The sequence below is a fragment of the Puma concolor genome, chromosome A1 (genome assembly GCF_028749965.1).
Source record: "Puma concolor isolate L17-30 chromosome A1, mPumCon1.1.hap2, whole genome shotgun sequence".
In the NCBI taxonomy this organism is placed as follows: domain Eukaryota; kingdom Metazoa; phylum Chordata; class Mammalia; order Carnivora; family Felidae; genus Puma; species Puma concolor.
This window is the reverse complement of record NC_141667.1, coordinates 62,978,535-63,004,153: the sequence shown is the minus strand read 5'-3', so window position 1 is coordinate 63,004,153 and position 25,619 is coordinate 62,978,535. Positions and strand designations below refer to the sequence as shown.

General features: G+C 39.6%; 1 protein-coding gene across 2 annotated transcripts in view; it reads left to right on the top strand.

Annotated features, from left to right (window-relative positions):
• Positions 1-25,436, top strand: part of UBTD2 (ubiquitin domain containing 2) — a 64,025-nt gene extending 38,589 nt beyond the window's left edge. For both annotated transcript variants that reach the window (XM_086715872.1, XM_086715954.1), the window contains exons 2-3: positions 3,116-3,352; positions 22,943-25,436. In XM_086715872.1, coding sequence (XP_086571998.1) covers positions 3,116-3,352; positions 22,943-23,340 — 635 coding nt within the window. In that variant the 3' untranslated portion in view covers positions 23,341-25,436. The remainder of the gene's footprint in view (positions 1-3,115; positions 3,353-22,942) is intronic.
• Positions 25,437-25,619: the final 183 nt, after the last annotated feature.

The following is a 25,619-nucleotide window of genomic DNA, read 5'->3' as shown; positions in this document are numbered from 1 at the left end:
TGAGATTGTTCAGGTTTTGTTGTTTCTGCCTTTGCTTTGCAATTCTCTCACAATGACAGAATTACAACTAGTTATCTCTCTGATATGTTTGATATATGTGAGGCTAGACAGTTCTCTGGAACTACTCAGGAAGACTCAAAACTTTATTCAAATGGGTATCTTATTTGATTATTGAATAGATAACTTTGAATCATAGATACTAATTCAATGTTGAATAGATACCTATTCAAATAAGCATTTACCAGGGTGCCTGGGTGGCTCATCCACTGAGTTTCTCTTTTTGTTGTTGTTAGGTTTTATTTATTTATTTTGAGAGAGCACATGAGCAGGGAGGGACAGAGAGAGAAACCCAAACAGGCTCCATGCTCTCAGCACAGAGTCCAATATGAGGCTTGAACTCATGAACCATGAGATCACAATCAAAGCCCAGCTGAAATCAAGAGTTGGACACTTAACTGACTCAGACACCCAGGTGCCCAAGCATCTGACTCTTTTTTTTTTTTTTTAATTTTTTTTTCAACGTTTTTTATTTATTTTTGGGACAGAGAGAGACAGAGCATGAACGGGGGAGGGGCAGAGAGAGAGGGAGACACAGAATCGGAAACAGGCTCCAGGCTCTGAGCCATCAGCCCAGAGCCCGACGCGGGGCTCGAACTCACGGACCGCGAGATCGTGACCTGGCTGAAGTCGGACGCTTAACCGACTGCGCCACCCAGGTGCCTCAAGCATCTGACTCTTGATCTCAGCTCAGGTCTTGATCTCAGGGTCCTGAGTTCAAGCCCTACTTTGGGCTCCGTGCTGGGCATGAAGACTACTTAAAAAAAAAGGGGGGGGGAGGGCGGTATTTACCTATTGTATCCTGCCCTCTACTGTCTGTTCAGTAAACTAATAGTGTTGTCCCTAAGTTATTTCTGACTTTAAAGACTAATACAGCAGAAAATAAATTTTGCCTTTCATTTTACCTTTTGGTAGAACCAGTAGATTGCGATTATCTGACATATTGTGAACACCTTTTAGAGAATAATGCTCTGTATACATTTATTATTTGGAGGATGCAAGGGAAAATCTTTAGTATAGATTGTGTTCCTCACATTTGAATTAAACCAGATACACCCACCTATAGTGTTACCCTTAGTGGACGTTCAGTAAATACCTGTTAAATAAAGAGACTTGGATTCTATTTCTAGCTTTGCTACTAAATAGACAGTTTTCCTACTCTGCTGTTCATACCCTTTTAGAACTCAACTGGTTGGCATTTTACTAGCATAAGTTACAGAGCCGAAAAGTACAAGGAGTCAAAACACTGAATGTTTTAAGAGAAAACAGCTGGCAGTGACATGATGTGCTGTTCTGAAGGTAGAAGATGAGATCTCATGTTTGCTGCCTTGAGACAAAATGGCCAGTTTGGAGGGAGAGAGCATGGTTTAATCCAAGTGTCAAACCAGACACATTTGGCAGTATTAGTTCTGTCATCAGGAACATAGCTTGGTATAGGGTATAGAGATTGCCCAGGGACTGGAGTTATGAATAGCTCAAATTTATTTGGCTCTGGGCCAGTAAGGGAGTGGTTAATTTCATGGCCTCTTTAGAACCATTTTGAGAATAATTTCTTTTAAATTAGTATTCTTTCTGCTCTTAAATATAGAACATTGAATTTTGATGTACACCCTCTCCTTCCCACCACTGTCATTTACTTTCCACCCACTCTTACCCAAGACTCCATCAAGCTTCAGTTTTCTTTTTACTTATTTTTCCATCTGTCAAACTATTTCTTACCTATGGCTCCATATAAGATTAAGAATGGCTCTGTATGTCAGTGTGAGATCAGTGATCCTAGGCCAGGTAAGTGTCTGGGTGCAAAAAACTTACATCACACTTGTTCTAGCTCTACTACTATGTGACGTTCTCTAAGGAGCTATGATGCCTTTTACAGCAACAGAGGAGTGGACTCTTGCCCGCTTTTTTCTGCTCCTTGTAGTCAGGAGTTTCTCTCTTGGTTCATTATCAAGGATCACCTGTTCAGTCCTATTTTCTCCAAAGAGTGAAGCCCTGATTTCTGACCTTCTCCCTCACTACTTTCAAAATAAGCTCCTGTATAGGTTTCAGAGAAAAGTATTTACACTTTCTTGACTGAAGTGCAGGGGATGCTCCTATGATTAGGTTTCTTCATATGGAGCCGGTGGTTTGACTGTTCTTTGGACACCACAAAGCAGTCTTTCCCTTCTTGGGGATTTCTCAGTTCCTACTTTTTGGCTTCATATGTCCAGAGTCCTGAGAGTCCAGCTAATGTTGCTACTTCATTTTTCCTAATATCTTACCTCTCTTTATGTCATCCTTTGACTTTTTAAAATACTGCCGTTATTGTTTGATGAAACCCTTATTGCTATTTTTTCTGGGTAATTTTTAAAGTCATCCTGGGGAGAAGGCATAACTGAGTTGAAAAGAATGACTAACTTGTCAATGGACACTTTGGATAGAACCTTCTAATGTCCTCATTTGCTCTTGTAGTTCTAAAATAGGGAAATTTCAGGGGCCCCTGGGTGGCTCAGTCGGTTAGGCATCCAACTTTGGCTCAGGTCCTGATCTTGCGGTTCATGAGTTTGAGCCCTGTGTCGGGCTGTATGCTGACAGCTCAGAGCCTGGAGCCTGCTTCGGATTCCGTGTCTCCCGTGTCTCCTGTTTGCTCTCTGCCCCTCCCCCACGCATGCTCCGCCTGTCTCTGTCTCTCAAAAATAAATAAAAAACATTAAAAAAATTTTAAATAGGGAGATTTCAGAATGCAAGAATTAACTAGTAGGCGGGGCACCTGGGTGCTCATTTGGTTATTGATAGCAGCTCAGGTCTTGATCTCATGGTTTCAGGAGTTCAGTCTGTGTCAGGCTCTGCCCTGACTGCTCAGAACCTGCTTGAGATTCTCTCACTCTCTGCCCGTCCCCACTCACGCTCTGTTTTTCTCAAAATAAATGAATAAACTAAAAAAAAAAAAAAGAATGACTACTAGGCAAACTTGTAGCTATAATTTTGATGAGTGAATCAAAGAGAACTGACCAGATCACTTTTAATACATTGTTTATAAATTTTGGTTTTCATATCAGCTTTTTATTTTTCTTCTCAGTCGCTTTAGGTCGTAACCAGCCTTTGAAAAAGGAGAAACCCAAATGGAAAAGTGATTATCCCATGACAGATGGACAACTGCGCAGCAAGAGGGATGAATTTTGGGATACTGCACCAGCTTTTGAAGGCCGTAAAGAGATTTGGGATGCCTTGAAGGCTGCAGCACATGCTTTTGAGAGCAATGATCATGAACTGGCACAAGCAATCATTGATGGTGCAAACATAACATTACCACATGGTAGGTTTGGTGGTCCTCAGGGACAAAGGGGAACATAATCAGCTCCTTTCTAATAACAAGAAACCAAATGGGAAGTGTTCATTTTACTTGCTGTGCATGATTCTCCTCCCTGCACACACCCCACCCCCCCACCATCAAAGGGGAACATTTGTCTTTGCTTCTTTGTGGATTTACTTTGTGTGTGTGTGTGTGTGTGTGTGTGTATTTTTTTTTTAAGTAAGCTGTGCCCAACATAAGGCCTTGAACCCATGACCCTGACATCAAGAGTCGCATGGTCCACTGACTGAGCCAGCTAGGTGCCCCAATATATGTATTTTTTAATATCTAAATATCTTGGGTATGCCTGGGTGGCTTAGTTGGTTGAGCATCCAACTCTATTTTGGCTCAGGTCATGGTCCCAGGGTTGTGGGATCAAGCCCTGCATGGGGCTCTGCACTGAGCACGGAGCCTGCTTGGGATTCTCTCTCCCTCTCTCCCTTTGCCCCTCTCCGCCACTTGTGTGCTTTCTCTTGCAAATAAATAAAAATGAAAGATTTAATATTTTTAATCTCATGAAAGAGAATGCTTAATAACCTGTATTTTCTAACTTATGTCCTCAGAAATTTCCTTGCTCTTCATCAAGGACCCTCCACCCCCTACCCCAATCTTTTAGAGCTTCTACTTTATTCCTTTCCTATGAGCACTAGAGAAGTAGTCTCAAATTTAGATCTCAGAAGCCTTAGAGACTCAGTGGATGCTTCTTTAGTCTTTATACTTTCTCATCAAGCCTATTTTTAGCAAAATGAAAAAAACTAAACATAGAAGTCACATGTTTTGAAGGACAGTTTTCTATGGTTGCAGGCCTGAGCATTATGAAGAACCTTTTTCTTTTGCTTAGGAATGTGACTCTAGGGACCACCATTAGCTTTGAGTATTTCCAGGAACACATATCTGCTGGACCCATGCACATCCTCTTGCTTGGTCTCTTTGATTAGAAACACTTCAAAATTTTTCATGGTATGCTGAGCTTTAAGTGTTCATTTTATACTGTATTTATAAAATTTTTCTCTTTAGTTTTTCAAATTAATATTTTTCCAAGTTAGTCCTGTATATAATTACCTGCGTTCTTCTGTATCCTTTTCTGTTCACTTATATCTTCATTGTTTCTTTTTCAATATCTCCCTTTTTGTCTACATTTTCAGAACACTGCTTTTCACTGTTTAATCATCTGCTTTATGTCCTTTGACTCCTTTTCAAATAAAGATATTTTAACTTTAATAAAGATAGTATCCTTCCCAGTTTTCCAAATCTCTGTTAATTTTCTGAACTAACTGTGCTTCCAAGAAACTTTTAAAAATACATATTCCAGGGGCACCTGGATGCCTCAGTCTATTAAGTGTCCGACTTTGGCCCAGGTCATGATCTCATGGTTTGTGAGTTCGAGCCCCACATTGGGCTCTCTGCTGTCACCACAGAGCCTGCTTTGGATCCTCTATCCCTGCCCCCTGCCTCTCTCTCTACCCCTTCCCCACTCATGTGCATTCTTTCTCTCTCTCTCTCTCTCTCTCTCTCTCTCAAAAATAATAAATTTAGGGGCGCCTGGGTGGCTTGGTAGGTTAAGCATCCAACTTCAGCTCAGGTCATGATCTCATGGTTTGTGAGTTCGAGCCCCACATCGGGCTCTGTGCTGGCAGCTCAGAGCCTGGAGCCTACTTCAGATTCTGTGTCTCCCTCTCTCTCTGCCCCACTGCTGCTCACATTCTGTCTCTGTCTCTCTAAAAAATAAACATTAAAAAAAATTTTTTTAATAATAAATTAAAAAAAAAATTTTAAATACATATTCCATAGCTGTCCTGTTCTTCATTATGAAAGCTTATTAGCATAGACTTGTGTTAATAACATTTATTGAGCACCTACTATATATAGATCACTTTTTCTGCACAGATGGAAAAATTATCCTTCCTACATTTAAAAAATGTTTAATTGAATGTCATTTCAGTATGACTCTTTAGTCCTGATTTTCATGAATACCCTCTAAATTCTTTACCTCTTATAATAATTGGGGTGGTGGACATCATCTTGCTCTGTTACCTCTTTCAGTTCTATATCTTGTCTTCAGATACTAACTTTATGGGCACCTGGGTGGCTCAGTTGGGTAAGCATCTGACTCTTGAACTCAGCTCAGGTCTTAATGTACAGTTTGTGAGTTGAAGTCCTGTGTTGGGCTCTGTGCTGGGCGTGAAGCCTACTTAAAAAAAAAAAAAAAAAAATCTAGCTTTATATAAAGGAAAGAGTCTTCCTTTATAATTACTTTTTACATTCCTTCTGTTTTTAATACTTATAGCCTATATTTTTAGAGCAGTATTTATTTATTGTTTGCATAGGTTTGCAAGTTGGGAGTAGGGGATTGGGGGTGGGAAAGAATAATTGTTTATCTGTGATTGCCTTAATGTAGAATAAGCCTGAGACCCAGAACCTTAGAACTTTGACTTCCCTTACTTTGTACTTATCATAGTTATCTATAGGAATATCTGATTGTGTTCTATAAATTATGGCCTGTTTACAGGTTCATGGAGACAAAGTAGCTCTGTTTTATGTAAGGCAAGGGCCTATGCATTATTTTATTGGATATGGGCTCAGATCTCTTTGCTTATTCTCTGCTTTAGTATGAAGGAATCAAACTGATGTTTGATCTTTCCTTGTTCAAATGTCTAAAATAACTTTCTGGGTATTACTGTCATTGGTACCCTTGACTGAATTTCCTTGTTCATATCTGAAACTTAACAGTGTTTCTTGGGTGGACTTTTGAATTGTGTTCTGTCGTGTGCTCTAACTCACCATTAGTTTATAACTTAGCTATTTAGCTACATGATTTTACCTAGAAGTACTCAGTGGTGTTGCTGAAATTTAAGTTTAAGTGTTCTCATTTGTAAAATATGGATTATAACTACCTACCTCATAGGGTGGTTGTGTTGATTAAATGTGATAATAACACATATAAATTACTTACCATAGTCCAGAAGACATTTGATAAATAGTAGTGCTAATGGTTGTACTTTTTTTTTTAATTTTTTAAATTAATTTATTTTTTATAATTTATAACCAAGTTAGTTAGCACATGGTGCAACAATGATTTCAGGAGTAGATTCATTCGTTAAGCCCCTTACCCATTTAGCCCATTCTCCCTCCAACAACCCCTCCAGCAACTCTCTATTCTCTATATTTAAGAGTTTCTTATGTTTTGTCCCCCTCCCCGTTTTTATATTATATTTGCTTCCCTTCCCTTAAGTTCATCTGTTTTGTATCGTAAAGTCCTCATATGAGTGAAGTCAGATATTTGTCTTTCTCTGACTAATCTCGCTTAGCATAATAGCCTCTAGTTCCATCCACATAGTTGCAAATGGCAAGATTTCATTATGATTCCTGAGTAATACTCCATTGTATGTATATACCACATCTTTATCCATTCATCCATCAATGGATATTTGGGATCTTTCCATACTTTGGCTATTGTTGATAGTGCTGCTATAAACATTGGGGTGCATGTGTCCCTTCGAAATGGCATACCTGTATCCCTTGGATAAATATTTCGTAGTGCAATTGCTGGGTCATAGGGTAGTTCTATGTTTTAATTTTTTGAGGAACCTCCATACTGTTTTTCAGAGTGGCTGCACCAGTTTGCATTCCTACCAGCAGTGCAAAAGAGATCCTCTTTCTCTGCATCCTAAAATCATCTATTGTTGACTGAGTTGTTAATGTTAGCCATTCTGACAGGTATGAGGTGGTATCTCAGTGTGGTTTTAATTTGTATTTCCCGGATGATGAGTGATGTTGAGCATTTTTTCATGTGCCAGTTGACCATCTGGATGTCTTCTTTGGAGAAGTGTCTATTCATGCGTTTTGCCCATTTCTTCACTGGTTATTTATTTTTGAGTATTGAGTTTGGTAAGTTCTCTAGAGATTTTGGATACTAACCCTTTATCTGATATGTCGTTTGCAAATATCTTGTCCCATTCCGTCAGTTGCCTTTTAGCTTTGCTGATTGTTTCCTTCGCTTTTTATTTTGATGAGGTCCCAGTAGTTCATTTTTGCTTTGGTTTCTCTTGCCTCTGGAGATGTGTTGAGTAAGAAGTTACTGCAGCCAAGACAAAGAGGTTTTGCCTGCTTTCTCCTCTAGGCTTTTGATGGCTTCCTGTCTTAAATTTAGGTCTTTCATCCATTTGAGTTTATTTTTGTGTATGGTGTCATAAAGTGGTCTAGGTTCATTCGTCTGCATGTTGCTGTCCAGTTTTCCCAGTGCCATTTGCTGAAGAGACTGTCTTTATTCCATTGGATATTCTTTCCTGCTTTATCAAAGATAAGTTCGCCATACGTTTGTGGGTTTCTGGGTTCTCTATTCTGTTCCATTGATGTGAGTGTCTGTTTTTGTACCAGTACCATACTGTCTTGATGATTACAGCTTTGTAATACAGCTTGAAGTCCAGGATCGTGGTGCCTCCTGCTTTGGTTTTCTTTTTCAATATTGCTTTGGCTATTCAGGGTCGTTTCAGGTTCCATACAAATTTTAGGATTGTTTGTTCTAGCTCTGTGAAGAATGCTGGTGTTATTTTGATATAGGTATTGCATTGAATATGTAGATTGCTTTGGGTAGTATTGACATTTTAACAACATTTGTTCTTCCTATCCAGGAGCATGAAATAATACTTTTCCATTTTTTTGTGTCTTCTTCAATTTCTTTCATAAGCTTTCTATAGTTTTCAGTGTATAGATTTTTTACCTCTTTGGTTCAATTTATTCCTAGGTATTTTATGGTTTGGGTGCAATTGTAAATGGGATCAATTCCTTGGTTTCTCTTTCTATTGCTTCATTATTGGTGTATAGGAATGCAACCGGTTTCTGTGCATTGATTTTATATCCTGCAACTTGGCTGAATTCATGGATCAGTTCTAGCAATTTTTTGGTAGAACCTTTTGGGTTTTCATATAGAGTATCATGTCATCTGCGAAGAGTGAAAGTTTGACCTCCTCCTGGTCGATTTGGATGTCTTTTATTTCTTTGTGTTGTCTGATTGCTGAGGCTAAGACTTCCAATACTGTGTTAAATAACAGTGGTGAGAGTGGGCATCCCTGTCTTATTCCTGACCTTAGGGGGAAAGCTCTCAGTTTTTCCCCACTGAGACTGGTAGTAGTGGTGGGTCTTTCATATATGGTCTTTATGATCTTGAGGTATGATCCTACTGTCCCTACATTCTTGAGGGTTTTTATTAAGAAAGGATGCTATATTTTGTCAAATGCTTTCTCTGCATCTATTGAGAGGATCATGTGGTTCTTGTCCTTTCTTTTATTGATGTTATGAATCACATTGGTTGTTTTCCAGATATTGAACCAGCCCTGCATCCCACATATAAATCCCATTTGGTAGTGGTAAATAATTTTTTTTAATGTATTTTTGGATCCGATTGGCCAGGATCTTGTTGAGGATTTTTGCGCCCGTGTTCATCAGGGAAATTGTTCTATAGTTCTCCTTTTTAGTGGGGTCTTTGTCTGGTTTTGGAATCAAGGTAATGCTGGCTTCATAGAAAGAGTTTGGAAGTCTTCCTTCCATTTCTATTTCTTGGAACAGCTTCAAGAGATTAGGTGTTAACTCTTCCTTAAATGTTTGGTAGAATTCCCCTGGAAAGCCATCTGGCCCTGAACTCTTGTTTTTTGGGAGATTTTTGATTACTAATTCGATTTCTTTACCAGTTATGGGTCTGTTCAAATGTTCTATTTCTTCCTGTTTCAGTTTTGGTAGTTTATATGTTACTAGGAATTTGTCCATTTCTTCCAGATTGGCCATTTTATTGGCATATAATTGCTCATAATATTCTCTTATTATTGTTTGTATTTCTGTTGTGTTGGTTGTGATCTGTCCTCTTTCATTCTTGATTTTATTTATTTGGGTCCTTTCCTTTTTCTTTTTGATCAAACTGGCTAGGGTTTATCAGTTTTGTTAATTCTTTCAAAGAACCAGTTTCTGGTTTCGTTGATCTGTTCTACTGTTTTGGGTCCTTTCCTTTTTCTTTTTGATCAAACTGGCTAGGGGTTTATCAATTTTGTTAATTCTTTCAAAGAACCAGCTTCTGGTTTCGTTGATCTGTTCTGTTGTTTTTTTGGTTTCTGCTCTAATCTTTATTGCTTCCTGTGTTCTGTTGGTTTGGGGTTTTATTTGCTGTTCTTTTTCCAGCCCTTAAGGTGTAAGGTTAGGTTGTGTATCTCTGACCACCTTTCTTCCTTCTTTAGGAAGGTAACGGTTGTATTTCTTGAACTCTGACATTAACAAGTAAATTTGTTGTACCAAATCTTTAATTATAGAGTTTGTTCATTTTTCTGGATATATTATCTACTGATAACATCTTTTTCTGGCTTTTAGGAGATTGCCCATGGGCATATGCCTAATCGAATTTGGAGGTTGTGTTAACTCAATAGCTACAGGTTTATTAGACACCTAAACATTGAGGACATAGTTTAGTATCATCCATATCTGGGCCATCCCTATCCCTTTCATCTACATCTGTTAGTATTACTATAAGAGTATCGAACAATACTTAGATATTAGATTGACAATCTGAAGAGATCTTAGGCCATACACTCCTTTCTAAGATTCTTTCAGTCAAATCTCTCTCCTATCTTGTTTTCATCTCATCCTCTCTGTCTTCTCTTTCCATAATCTTATTATCTCAACCTATTCATATTATCTTCCCAATATAAATATTATAAAAAATTCTTCAACGTTTGAAAACTATATGGAAATGTCTTTGTAAATGTTATTTGTATAGGTCTTGCTATCTTGTCTGTTATTTTAGGTTTTGTGTGTACAAAATAAGCAAGGATTATACACTTTTTGGTTTAAATTGTATTTAATATCAGTGTTATATGCACAAAAATTATGTATTTCTCAATGGCTTTTGTTCCTATAAAATAACTATCTTTTTTCCTGAGTTGTTTTTGAAAGAAACAACCAAAACACATCCCACCACCCATTGCCTCTACCCCATGTTTCCTCCCTTATTTTCTTATAGTGGTTCCTTGAATGATTCTGTCCTTGTCTCAGTTCCAGTCTGCAGGTCATATTCATTATATTTTTGCCTTGTCCAAGTGCAAAATAATTCCGTGCTTCCTAATGATCTCCCTTTATTAATATCAGTGGTGTCTTTAGTTCATTACTCTCAAATGGCAGTAGGGAGAGTTAAGAGGGCGGCTGGTGTCATAACTACCTGGGAATATTATATGTATGCATATATTTTCACTCTGCAAATTGTGACTCAGATTGAGGATGATATGGACATGTATATTGTGGAAAAATCTTCCTAGTGATTCTCGTATCTGGCATCTCTTTTCTGTAGCCTTCTATCCTTTAAGAGCTTTATTTATTTATTTATTTTTAATTTTTTTTTTTTAATGTGTATTTATTCTTGAGAGAGAGACGGAGCACGAGTGAGGAGAGGCAGAGAGAGGAGACCTAGAATCCCAAGCAGGCTCCAGGCTCTGAGCTGTCAGCATAGAACCTAACGCGGGGCTCAAACCCACGAGCCACGAAATCTTTACCTGAGCCGAAGTTGGATGCTGAACTGACTGAGCCACCCAGGCACCCCAGAGCTTTATTTTTCATGATTTACACAACATTTTTTACTTATGGTCCTAAATTTCTTAAAGAATATCTCCTTTTTCTAACTGATTGCTATTTTGGCATTACCTAAAAATCATAAAAACATTCCTAACACAGTATTTTGCCACTAAAACTAGGTTACAGATTAAATGGCTTACCCAAATTAGCATAAACAGGTTTTTCCTTTTGTTTTTGTTTTTTTAAGGTGTGAGATGCCTGCCAGGCTCAGTTGGTAGAATGTGTGACTCTTGATCTTGGGGTTGTGAGTTGAGCCCCACATTGGATGTAGAGATTAATTAAAAATAAAATTATTTATTATTATTATTATTATGTTTATTTATTTATTTTTGAGAGAGAGAGCACAAGCTGGGGAGGGGCAGAGAGAGAGGGAGTCAGTAAATCTGAATAAAGCAGGCTCCGGGCTCCAACCTGTCAGTGCAGAGTCCGACATGGGGCTTGAACTCAACGAGCTGTGAGATCATGACCTGAGTCAAAGTCGGACACTTAACCAACTGAGCCACTCAGGCGCCCTTTATTTTATTATTTTTTAAAGTTTATCTATTTAGAGAGAAAGAGAGCAGGGCGCAAGCAGGGGAGAGAGAGAGAAAGAGAGGGAGGGAGGAGGAGGAAGAGGAGGAGAGAGAGAGAATGAGAATGAATCCTAAGCAGGCTTGTGCTGTCAGCACAGAGACCAAAGTGGGGCTTGAACCCATGAACCATGAGATCATCACCTGAGCTGAAATCAGAAGTCACTTGCTTAACTGAGCCACCCAGGCACCCAAAAAATAACATATTTTTTAAAAGGTGGTTTTTACCTCTTCTTTTTCACAGAATCTGGCTCATAGTTTGTTTCAGAAACAGTATCTGTTTTATAAAGATGAGCATTTAATGCTTTTTAGAATTACTATATAGAAGATTAAAACGATTTTTAAAATTGGCTACTCCCTCTCCCTACCTTCTAATTTTTTAGAAAGGGTTATTTCTTTAGCATCTACAGTTAGTATGGTTTCCATCTTCCTTCCAATTCAAATGTAAAAGCTCCCCTCTTAACCTTTCTTGTATAAAAGGAGTAGCTGCTCACTGTTATTCAAACATGCACTTTTCTCTTACTTATAGACTTAACTCCAACTTTATTATTCTTGTGACTAAACATTGGCAGGTGTTCAGTTATGCTTTTCAAGGTCCATTTCTTTTGTCCTTTTTCATGCTTAGGGATATGGGAGGTATAAAAGGGTAATTCTTTAAAAACTTTTTAAAATCACCTTCAAAATACAGGTTGCCCAGAAATTTTTTTTTCCTTTTTCCTGGTCTTATCTCAAAATATATCAAATGTGAATAGATCAAACTATGTATAATGCAATGTAAGTTTTTAAACGTCAAGGCACTTATAAGTAGCTTAAGTAGAGCATTTCTATGTAGAGGGAGCCCGCATGATGAAAAGAACACCTGGACTGAGAATCAAGAGTAATAAAATACTAATAACTCGTGATGGTTTGAACTGATGTTATATAATCCTCATGCCTATAATAATCACGTACAACAACCCCCCTTTTAAAAGATGAGGAAAATGAAACACAGAGAGGTTGTGTCCTTTTTCCAAGTTAGAAGTCATGGAATTGAAATTGGGATTTGAACTCAAGTCCTGGATTTAACAGTAACAAAGCAATTGAATAACACCATCAAGTCATTTCATCTCTGTTTTTTGTTGAGTGACCACACAAGTAATCTTCAATGTTAATTCCATTTTTAATCTCTCCCACACTATATAGAATACTTTGAAACCAGGGCACCTGACTGACTCAGTCAGTGGAGCCTGTGACTCTTGATCTTGGGATTGTGGATTCAAGCCCCATGTTGGGTGTAGAGATCACTTAAAATCTTTAGGAAAAAACAAAAACAACCCCCTGCCCCCAAACGGTATACTTCTATTAACACTAAAGAGAAACAAGTGGATTCTAAAGACATGGGTAGGCAGGATGCATATGTGCAGGCCTTGTTTCTGTTTCCCTTAAGTGAGAGTCCCGTTAAGAAGCAGATCATGGGGCTCCAGAGTGGGTCAGTTGGTTTAAGCTGAAGTCAGTTGACTTCAGCTGAGGTCATGATCTCATAGTATGTGAGTTTGAGCTCCACATCAGGCTCTGCGATAGCAGTGTGGAGCCTACTTGGCATTCTTGTTCTCTCCTCTCTTCCTGCCCCTCCCCTGCTCGCGTTTTTCTCTCTCTCTCTCAAAATAAATAAATAAAAAAAGAAGCAGTGCATGAATTCTGGGTTATTTAAAGGTCCCTATAGAGGTGCCTAGGTGGCTCAGTTGATTGTGTCTGACTCTTGATTACAGCTCAGGTCATGGGGTTGAGCCCTGTGCTGGGCTCCATGATGAGCATGGAGCCTGCTTGAGATTCGCTCACTCTCTCCCTCTGCCTTTTTTTTTTTTTAATGTTTATTTTGAGAGAGAGACACTGCAAGCAGGGGAGGGACAGAAAGAGAGGGGGACAGAGGAGCTTGAAGCAGGCTCTGTGCTGACAGCAGAGAGCCTGATGTGGGGCTCGAACTCACAAACAGTGAGATCATGACCTGAGCCAAAGTCAGATGCTTAACCAACTGAGCCACCCAGGTGTCCCAGAATTTGTCTTTTAATAAGCTTAATTGATAAATTTGTCATCAACATAAAGCTTAAGAATGAAAGCATGAAGACATTACACATACATGGAGACAGAGGATTTTCTCCAGACTATTGTGATTAGAAATGAAACAGGAAATTAATATAGGATCTGTTGAATGACTAACCATAAGTTAATAGTATATTAATATATTAATTAATGATTTCCACTCTATCCTCGAAGAATCTAAAATGATTTGGAGTTATAAAATGTAAACTTACCCGGGGCGTTATGGGTGGCTCAGTTGGTTAAGCATCCGACTTGATTTCAGCTCAGGCCATGATCTCACGGTTTGTGGCTCGGAGACTGCTTAGGATTCTGTCTCTCCCTCTCTCTCTGCCCCTCCCCTGCTTGCTCTCTGTCTCTCTCAAGATAAATAAAAATAAATTTAAAAAATAAAATAAAATGTAAACTTAACCATTCTTCTGTTTCTGTCACCCCCCCCCCTTTTTTTCAATTAGAGTGACAAAGGCCTTGAAATAGCGGAGGTAAAAGATTGTCCCTGTGTCAGTAGGCTTCTCTGAAGATCATTGTCCCCTTAAATATGTGACAAAATGTTGCACAAGCTCTTAATCATGGTTTAGCTATCAGATGGCTTGAGCAATGTACACAAGCTAAGCCACCTTTCACATGCTTGCTAGAAGACAGAGAGAGAGGGAGAGACAGAATCCCAAGCAGGTTCCATATTAGACTTGGTGCTTCTGAATGCTACCGTCTTAATAGCTAACTTGGTAGCATTTCCTAGTGTTTGACTGCCAGATATAAGCTTAATATAATTCCCAGGAAAGTGTTGTTTGCATGAGAGCTTGACATTAGTTAGTCCTAAAAGACCACTCATATTTGAATGAAGGGTAATTTTGATGGTCCTTTTGACATTGCGATTCAGGTTTGTAGAGGACCCCATGAGGCATAACGCATTGGACTCGAACTCTGTGAAGGTTTGATGCTTTGTGATGCTGCTGTGAGTGAGCTCTCCCCTGTAAATCTGGTTCTGAGATTTAAAACTTGTGTGAGAAGGGAACCAACATTGTTTTCAATGGGTTTATTATATGTATTAGGCAATTTTGCATGAGTTTTATTATTTAATCCTTATGACAGTTCTGAGATAGATACTATAGTCCTTGGGGAAACAGATTGAATATATCCAAAGTTAGTGTCTAAATTAAAATTTGAGTATGATCAACTCCAAAGCTGCTACTCCTTGCATCAGATTCACTACTTCTCCAGTCTTCTGGTCCTCCATTAGACTTGACAGTAGGCTTCCTAAATCATAGGATGAACCTACTGTTTTGTTCCTGTACAGTCTTTGTTATTTCCGTGCTTCTATCCAACTTCATTAGGCCTTCCTTTGCCATAAGAAGTCACATTTGTTGAAAAAGAGTTTGTGCCTTTTGGGTCAGTTAGAAAAGAGAAATCGGGGGAAAAAAAGGAAGGAAGGAAAGGAAGGAAGGAAGGAAAAGAAAGGAAAGGAAAAGAAAAGAAAAAGAAAGAAAGAAAAAGAAAAGAAAAGAAAGAAAGAAAGAAAGAAAGAAAGAAAGAAAGAAAGAAAGAAAGAAAGAAAGAAAAGAGAAGTTCAGAATAAAGACAGTATTTCTACAAGCTTTGGAAGAGACCCCCAATGTGACAAAAGCCTTGTAGTTCCAGGACGTTGCCCGCTTAGTTAATTTTGGGAGGACAGTTTTCTGTATCAGATTGTCAGTGTATTTTGAATATTAAAATTTCAACTGTATTGAGGTATATTGAAGTATACTAGCAGCACATATTTTTAAAATTTTTTTAATGTTTATTTTTGAGAGACAGACAGAGCATGAGCGGGGGAGGGACAGAGAGAGAGGGAAACACAGAATCCGAAGCAGACTCCAGGCTCTGAGCTGTCAGCACAGAGCCCGATGCAGAGCTCGAACTCACAGACTGTAAGATCATGACCTGGGCCGAAGTCGGATGCTTAACCAACTAAGCCACCCAGGCGCCCCAAGTGTACAACTTGATCAGCTTTGGCATGTACACACCATGAAACCATCATCACAAGATAACCTTTCGTATCTCCAGAAGTTGCCTAATGTAAAAATTTATTTTTAACTTTTACAAATTTGTTCATGTAGGGGCACCTGGGTGGCTCAGTGGGTTAAGTGTGTCTGACTTCAGCTTAGGTCATGATCTCACAGTTCGTAAGTTCAAGCCCTGCATCGGGCTCTATGGTGACAGCTCAGAGCCTGCTTTGGATCCTCCATCCCCCTCTCTGTCTGGTTCTTCCCTGCACGCACGCTCTCTCTCTCACTCTCTCTGTCTCTCAAACATTAAAAAAATCAAAAAAACAAAAATTTGTTCATGTTGCTATGTGAGTCTCAGGTAGTAAAAACATTAAGACTGACTGCATGCAGTCTTACAGGAGTGAGCATAGAGGGATAAGCAGTGAGGCCTTTGAATGAAAGGCTGAAAAAGGCCTCTTTTTTTTTAACCTGAAACATTGCTTGAGAAAGAGTTGTGGCATTTAGTAAAGCTATTCTTATTATTTGGCATATAATCTAGTTTTATCTTTTTAATTTTCTTGTGAAGTATTTTAAAATACTTCATAAAATTGGGGCGCCTGGGTGGCGCAGTCGGTTAAGCGTCCAGCTTCAGCCAGGTCACGATCTCGCGGTCTGTGAGTTCGAGCCCTGCGTCAGGCTCTGGGCTGACGGCTCAGAGCCTGGAGCCTGTTTCCAATTCTGTGTCTCCCTCTCTCTCTGCCCCTCCCCCGTTCATGCTCTGTCTCTCTCTGTCCCAAAAATAAATAAACGTTGAAAAAAAAAAAAATTTGGGGCACCTGGGTGGTGCAGTCGGTTAAGCCTCCAACTTCAGCCAGGTCACGATCTCGCGGTCCGGGAGTTCGAGCCCCGCGTCGGGCTCTGGGCTGATGGCTCAGAGCCTGGAGCCTGTTTCCGATTCTGTGTCTCCCTCTCTCTCTGCCCCTCCCCCGTTCATGCTCTGTCTCTCTCTGTCCCAAAAATAAATAAACGTTGAAAAAAAAAATTAAAAAAAAAAAAAAAAAGAAAAAAAAAATTTAAAATACTTCATAAAATAACCATAGAAAACAGTTGACCGAGGAAAAGAGAATATCTGCACAAGTCATCTAGACAGAAGGTAAATAAAAACTTGAGAAAATATGTATGAAATTAGGACACAAGGTGGAGCCTTGGCAGCTTTCTTTCTATCATGGGGAGATTTCAGGGCTTCCTGACCTGGGGAGGTGATACCCTGGCAGTTGTCTATCCTGGTGGCCATCTGTCCCTCCTAGGACTTGAAGCCTGTGATAGGTTTGTGAGGAGAAGGGAAAAAAGACAGGAGCATCCTTGCACTGAGACTGCTTGGTGAGCAGTGTAAGCAAGCCTGACCAGAACTTCTTTAGAACTAGTGAATTTGCTAAATGAACCATACCCTCAGGGTCCAGTGGGCAGTGAGTAAAAACCTAGAAATTGCAAATGCAAACATAGCTAAAAGTGATTTTAGAAAGGTAGAAAAATGCCTACATTATTGACATTCAAAGTGGTTATTTCCTTCTTGTGTTTAAACGTACAGGCTTTCTTTAAGGAACACTCTCCATCTTACAACTTTGCCCTGTTGTTCATATATTCCTCGCATATGGTAGGTGAGACAGTGACAGTAATAGGTCCATTTTGTCACTACATTTGGTGGCCTCACAGCACTGAAATTTAGTCACCGTTTTCTTTTGCCTCATCTTCCAGTTCCTTCTTGGATCTTACATTGTTCATATCATTGGCAGTTGTGTTGGTGGGCTGCATTTGGACTCTTGGCTTCTTGCTCCTTGTGATTCATGTTTGACTTTTCATCCCTCTAAAAGTTTCCTCTTCATGGGGCACCTGAGTGGCTCAGTCGGTTGAGCGTTTGACTTCAGCTCAGGTCATGATCTCGCGGTCTATGAGTTCGAGCCCTGTGTTCGGACTCTGTGCTAACAGCTCAGAGCCTGGAGCCTACTTCGAATTCTGTGTCTCCTTCTCTTTCTGCCCCTCTCCTATTCACACTCTGTCTCCCTCTCTCACTCTCTCTCAAAAATAAATAAACATTAAAAAAAATTTTTAATTTTCCTCTGCCTTCCCTCCTCCCCCCACCCCCCCCCCATGTCCATTTCTTTCTTTCCATTAGCCATATCACTTGGGAACCCAGCCCTGGAGTTTTACCCCTATGTTACACATTTACTTCTTCAGGAATGAGATTATTTCAGTCTATCACTTATTGTGTCTGACCCTGGACAAGTTCTTTCTCTCTGCTTCAATTTTCTCATTTGTAGAATGAGTGGAATAGACTGGCCATAGAGGGCTATTGTGAGGATTAAATGTTAATGTGTGAGAAGTGCTTAGAGCTAGAGCGAATGTCTGCTTTTATGTTCAAACCTGTACATCTGAGATTATTACTCTACAGGCTGCTCTTAACCCTTTTCCCAGTATGCCTTTTCAGTTACCTGCACATAATTCAGTTGAAGTATCTCGCTGAACCTGAAGCAGTTAAGAAACTAAGCAAAAAATCTTGTAACCCTAAATTCTCTGTCACTCTCATTTCCTATTTAGGTGATTCTTTCCTTTTTCTTTTCCATCATCCATAACCACTCGATAGGTCTGGCCAGTGACCATATTCTCTTAGATCCAATTCTTTCCATTGCTGTAGTCAGGCAGTCATTTCAGCAGGTCCCCCTGATACCAGGCATTGTCTCTTTATACAAATGATAAAATAGCCTTCAGCCTTTTGTTGTTCACTAGCCTAACCCTAGCACCTGGAACATTGCTTGGCATGTAACAGCCACTCAGTATCTGCTGGATGAATAACTCATGTACTGTATCAGCCACCTCCGGTTACTTCCTACATTACGAAGTCTAAAGTCCCAAATCTTTCTATCAGGTTGCCACTGTTTCTGTCTATCTAGTCATTTCACATCATCGATTCTCTGTTCTACCTTAGCAAAATCACTTGCTATTTCCTGCTTACCTTGTACTAATTCTTGTTTTCTTATCGTTCCTATTTCTTGAGATGCCCTTTCCGTGTCCTGCCCGGAACACACTCTTTCTTCAGAATTTCTCCTCCTTTGCTCTGTTAACTTTAGTCACTCTTCTGTTGTGTGATGTCTCAGCTTTTGTTAGATTTTCAATGTGTCAATTTATACTTAAAATCTCTGGTGGGTTTGCTGTATCTGCTTACCTCAATTAGAAGTTTCTGGGGATCTAGGACAGTGTTGGCTCTCTTGTAACCTTTTCTCCCTAGGGTCTTACACTCTTCCACGTGTTTAGTAAATGTACCTGCAACAACTCTGTGGACTGTGAAGATTCTTTTCTAGTAGTCCTTGTAAAGTCCTACAAAGGTGTGTTAGAGATCACTATTAGAGCATTGTGTCTTTAGAGATTTAGGGCTAATAAACAATGGAGGATTGGGAGTGTATTGTTCAAAACTCTGGGCCTACAGAGAAGGCATTCTGCTCTGAGCAGGTAATTCTGGGGTAATATTCAGCTGTGGGCTATATATATTGTCAGCAATGATTGTTTTTTTTTTTAATTTTTTTTTTCAACGTTTTTATTTATTTTTGGGACAGAGAGAGAGCATGAACGGGGGAGGGGCAGAGAGAGAGGGAGACACAGAATCGGAAACAGGCTCCAGGCTCCGAGCCATCAGCCCAGAGCCTGACGCGGGGCTCGAACTCACGGACCGCGAGATCGTGACCTGGCTGAAGTCGGACGCTTAACCGACTGTGCCACCCAGGCGCCCCTAGCAATGATTGTTTTTAATGATAACTTATGATCCCAGATATTTGGGGAGAAAATAACCAATAAAACTATAGCTTAAAGTGTAACAAAATCATATCTGACTTCCCCTATTTAGTTATTTAGAGCATGTTTGTAACTCAGATTATAATTTGACAAAAGTGAGGAAAAGAGTAAATCAGAAAACTTCATGTTAACGAAATGCAAGTTACCATTCCCAAAATATTAAAATATGGAAGCTAAGCAATACGAAGTCTGGATAGCTTATTTCCAGCATCATAGACATGAGTGCTGCCTGAGCTAGAATAAGAAGATATGCCATCTACTGGTATCACTTCCATGGAATTTTTATTCTCACCGATTTAAGTCTGAAAACTGAATTTCTGACTTGTTGGGCTGAAGGGCAGAAGGGAAGACTGCATTCCAGGGGCACCCGGCTGGCTCAGTCAATAAAGCATGCAACTCTTGATCTTAGGACTGTGAATCTGAGCCCCACATTGGAGGTAGAGTATACTTTAAAAATAAATGAATAAATAAAATCTCTTCCTTTATGATATTATCTTAAAAAGGTGGGGGAGGGAGAGAAATGAGTGAATGAATTGGCAGAAGATGCCTGAAATTAGCATTTTGTTTTTTAATTTTGTTTTTTTAAGTTTATTTATTTACTTTGACCAAACTGACACAAGCAGAGAAGGGGCAGAGAGAAGGAGAGACAGAATCCCAAGCAGGCTCCATGCCATCAGTGCAGAGCGCAATTTGGGACTTGAACCCACAAACCATGAGATCACGACCTGAGCTGAGACCAAGAGTCGGACGCTCAACTGACTGTGCCACCCAAGTGCCCCTGAAATTAGTTTTAAGAAAAAGAGAGAAGGGGCGCCTGGGTGGCCCAGTTGGTTGAGCATCCGACTTCAGCTCAGGTCATGATCTCGCTGTCCGTGAGTGAGTTCAAGCCCCACATCGGACTCTGTACTGACAGCTCGGAGCCTGGAACCTGCTTCGGATTCTGTCTCCCTCTCTCTCTGCCCCTCCCCCACTCATGCTCTGTCTCTCTCTCTCTCTCTCTCTCTCTCTCTCTCTCTCTCTGTCTATCAAAAATAAATAAACGTTTTAAAAAAAGAGAGAGAAGTCTGCTATCTATGGCATAGGGGCATTCAGATGTAAAAAGAGCCAAAGTACCTATTTGATTGTATGTTTGTTTTGAGATTGGCATGCACTCCTGTTGTAGCAATGTACAAAAGCTGCTATGACATCTCTAGTCCTTTTCTAAAGAGCTGTCTTTCAGTCTGGACATGGTTCTGCTTGCCATTTGACTGCTTTTGTTTGCAGACCTGCTATTTTATATCTGTCATGGCACTGACGACAAAGCAGCACATGCAAACCTGGAAACCACTTTAGAGATTTTCTCCTGCCTCATTTTGCTGAGTGAGAAGCGTATTTCAGGTTAAAGAATATTGCTTAAGGTTGCACAGCTAGTTAATAGCAAGGCTGGGAGTTTCATCTTGGTCTCTAGATTTCGAAGGTAATGATTTGGAATGGTGCTCCTCTAAAAGAATGTTTTTCTAGCAGAACAATTATGTAGATATGCTCTGGTACTTAGGCTGACCATACTGACCCCCCCCCCCCCCCAGCAATATCAGTGGGATATATATCTGAGGTGTTTCCTTAATAGAGGTGATGGGTCTTTAGTGAACTCTCCATGTTCTCTCTCCTAGTTCTCCTGGTGGCCAGCCCAGCTGGAAGACACTAGTAGATTTCTTTGCCTCAGGACTAGGCTATATAAATAGTGAAGTTTGCACAACTGACTCTACCATTATTTATAAATAGCGTTGGTACTGCAACTGTGCTTGAAGTGTATCCATTTCTGCAATGTCCTAGCATTCGCATTAATTAGTGAACAACACAGAGGCTGAATGATATCTTTAAACACAGGGGCACTTGGGTGGCTCAGTCACTTGAGCATCCGACTTTGGCTCAGGTCATGATCTCGCGGTTGGTGAGTTCGAGCCCCGCGTCGGGCTCTGTGCTGACAGCTCAGAGCCTGGAGTCTGCTTCGGATTCTGTGTCTCCCTCTCTCTCTGCCCCTCCCCTGCTCATGCTCTGTCTCTCTCTCTCTCTCTGTCAAAAATAAATAAACATTAAAAAAAATTTAAACACAGAGGAAAGGGGAGATTCACGTGTGTTATGCTTGGTGACTGAATTCTCACCCCAGCCCGTTTTCATGTAATTTAGAAGACAGAAGTCATGGTGGGCTGGTGACTGTTCCAGTCTCATTTTGGATGCCTTATATTTTCAGCCTATTGATAGTGGCTACAAAGTTCAGTTCATTGACTTATTTGTTCATTAATAAGTATTTCTCAGTGTCCCAACCCCATTCTCATTAGCCTGTGTGAGTGTTTTGAATATGGTAGATGTTTTTATTTTTTATCCAAATTGATAATCAGCTGACATTAATGTTCCAGTTTGAACAAAGGACGTGATATGAATAACCTTGTAAGAAAACATTCATTATGTATTCTTTCAAGCTTCCCAGGGGAAGTCCTGGTAATTATAATGCAATTTATGCTTTATAAAGAAATCAGTCATTAATACCTCCTTCTAAACCATAAATGATTTTTTTCTCTCCCCTGAGCTATCTGGTTATAAACTTCTTACCCCTTTTGTTCTTCCTTTTCAACCCATAACTTCTCTGTAACAGATTAACTAATTGGGGTTAAATAAAACCCCTCAGTCATTTTTGTGGTGATTGTGCAAATGAGGTTCATCTATAAGCCAGAAGCCAGAGCAGCTGGTAAGCTCATCATCTCCAGTTTGTGGTGTCTTTGACGAAGGACTTTTGGCTAAGTATTTAGGAAGTTGAGGCACTGAGGGAACTGCTCTGGAACACTGTGTTGGGGTGAATTGGGTTTAGAGATCTGTTTTTTGCTTTTTTGGTTGTTGTTAAGGTCACTGATTTATTTCTTTAAAAGATATCCCAGCACAATTTGAATATCCCCTTAACTTGGTCCAAACACTAATAATATTAGTAAGTTTGGATTCTGTGTGCTTTTTTTTTTCCTTTACCTTTTTTTTTTTAAGTTTATTTATTTTGAGAGCGAGAAAGCAAGCACCAGTGGAGGAGGGGCAAAGAGAGAGACGGAGAGGGAGAACCCCAAGCAGGTTCCATGCTGTCAGCAAGGAGCTTGATGCAGGGCTCAATCTTACAAATCGTGAGATCATGACCTGAGCTGAAATCAAGAGTTGGATGCTTAACCGACTGAGCAACCCAGGTGCCCCTCTTTTCCTTTATCCTCTTTTAATGAAAGTGTGAATTAGGTATGAAATGGCTTAGAAAAACGTGAGGGTAAGGAGCTAGGGTCCTGGTTAAGGTAAGGTTAAGACCAAATAATTGGCCATGGGCCTTCATGATGATCTTTGATGAGCAGCTGGCAGTGATTGGCCTTATATATTTTTTCTCCTCTACAGTGGCAAGCTAGCAAGAGGCTTGAGCATTTTGTAGGGTATAAATAAAAATGCATTCATTGAGCTGAAACTCTTACTCATATCTTCTCTTTTTGAAGGTGCACTTACAGAGTGCTATGATGAACTGGGAAACAGATACCAGCTTCCAGTCTATTGCTTGGCACCACCAATCAACATGATCGAGGAAAAGAGCGACATAGAGACTCTGGATATTCCTGAGCCACCACCTAATTCTGGATACGAATGTCAGCTCCGTTTGCGCCTTTCCACAGGCAAAGACCTCAAACTTGTGGTCCGCAGCACAGACACGGTATATCACATGAAGAGGAGGCTACATGCAGCAGAAGGAGTGGAACCGAGTAGTCAGCGATGGTTCTTTTCTGGCAGACCTCTCACCGACAAAATGAAGTTGGAAGAGCTGAAGATCCCAAAGGACTATGTTGTACAGGTTATAATGAGCCAGCCGTTGCAAAACCCAACACCAGTGGAGAACTGATTGGTCCTATTGGCTGGTCCCCAGGTCCCTCCCACCCCTTTTTATTGTTGTTGTCATTTCCTACTCTATGGCGTGAAATTTATTTTCACTGCTCTGAATTCCGTATGAATGGATTTAGTTCTGAGGAATTACCAGTGAAAAATTCCATCTGTGATGGAGACCAACAAAAATAATTAATAAAACACAAAGAGCCAGCCTTTGAGACTCATGTAATTACAGTTTCTAATTTGTAAGGCAGTTAAAAAACAGATAACCATTTATTTTAAAATAGCCAACAACAATGTAATGACTGTATTTAAACAATTTGGACTGTAAATAGAATGTTATGTCCATGAAGAACAGCACCAAGCACCTTGTGAATACAGAATCAAAAAAAAAAAAAATAGATTCAAGAAATCATCAATAACAGTTATAAAACTTGAGCTTTTTAAAATGGAAACTGAAAAGAGCAGTATTCAAGGTTCATTTCTATTCTGGTCTTGATTCTTTGCTCAATAGTATTTAGCCATAAAGGAGTAGAGACTGGCAAATTGTGTTTTAGTATTGCTTTCCCCATCCCCATATCTTGAGCTCCTTATTTACATTCACACTAAATTTTGGTGCCTTCCAACACATTGGTGGCAGGCACCCTTCTGGAACACTAGGCAATAATTTAGTGCAGTCAGATCTCTGATTTTCAGCTGATACTCACTTGAAAAGTCACTTGTCCATTTGCTGCATAGATATTTTGAAATGTCTCTATGATGAAGCTGTTTTTATATCCAGGCTTAGAAGGTCGCTACAATGTAATACCTTCAATTCATCTACCTACTGTGCTTGGGACTTTTCAGCATGTTCCCCCAAATGCACTGGGCCAGGGAATGCAAGGAATCAAGGGCAAGTGTTCCCACTATAAGATAATAAGGTAAATTCTCTCTTCTCCCCCACTCTGCAGGAAGGGTGTAAGGAAAACCCATTGTATCTGTGCCTGGGAGAATTGTGCCTATTTTCAGTCTTTAAGAGAAAATTTCAACTCCTAATTTACTAGTATGTTTACGGACATCGCTTAAACATCAGCAGTGAGACCAAATGATGAAATATTGCTTTATATGTTAGTGCTTTCCAGTTCACTGTTACCTCTACTTGTGGTGGATGACAATTTTCCTCTCTCATCTTTCCTAGCAAAGAGTCCAGTTAAGAACCATCTGCAGATTAGATGAGAAGACAAAAAAATCTGATGAGAGCGCCTGATTCTCTCATACTATGACTGGAATAAAGCTGCCAAGGGTTATATTTAATTTGGAGCCTTTTCGAAGTTCCACAAATGAGAAGGGGGCTATCCCATAATCACTGTAGCCCCGAGCCTCGGTGAGATGGCAAGGTAGAGGCAGGAAGGTGCTTATACTGCTCTCCCTGGAAAATGATCAGACCTCCACACCTATTTGGATGAGAAGCACTATTATTATTAATTTTAATGGCAAAATGAAACTGCTAGTTAAATGTAAAGTTTAAAATGGCATTAAATTTCCTATAGCCTGATTAGATATAATATCTGTAATTGTAACTTCTGTTTCTGAGAGCTTTACTTCCCTTTCTTTATGCAATCATCTTAAAGATTGTGGCTACATTTAATTTAGGATTGCTAATAATTGAATCTAAATTCAAGAGACGATAGCAGCGTTCATTCCGAAGGAGTATTTTGACATTTGAAGGTAGAGGTTTGAGGGTATTTGACTGTAACGCCCTGTCATCGAAGAGTTTCGTTGTCATTTGTGTGCCACATTGACTAATAGCAACATCTCTCAAAGTCAGACAACTGGAAAAGTGTTCAAACCTATTTTTCTTAAGTTACATTGGGTGATATCATCAATAATCTATGGTTGGTAAGAAGTTTTCTTGTTTGTTTAGAATTTGAGCTCTCAAGAATTTATTTTGTTTTAAAGGAAAATATACTTTGCATAACAATTTTCTGGGCATGTTTAACTAACCTGGATGAGAAAACCATGGTGCTGTTTAATGTAAATAGATTGATATAAGATTGGACCAATACTTGATGTGTACAATTTTAGTATGTAGGGTTTTTGTGCTTTTTTAAAAAAAAAAAAAAGTTCAATTTTTCTCTTTGTCTTGGCTTTTATTCTGGGTTTTTGTTATTCTCTACAGAAGGGTAATCTGCCTCATTCTAATGAAACCTCTCAGAAGGTTTTTCTTCTTTTGAAAAACCTTACCTCAATAAATAACAAGTTCATTATCACCAGACTTTGGCTCTGCTATGCCAAACCATACATGGTCATTTATAG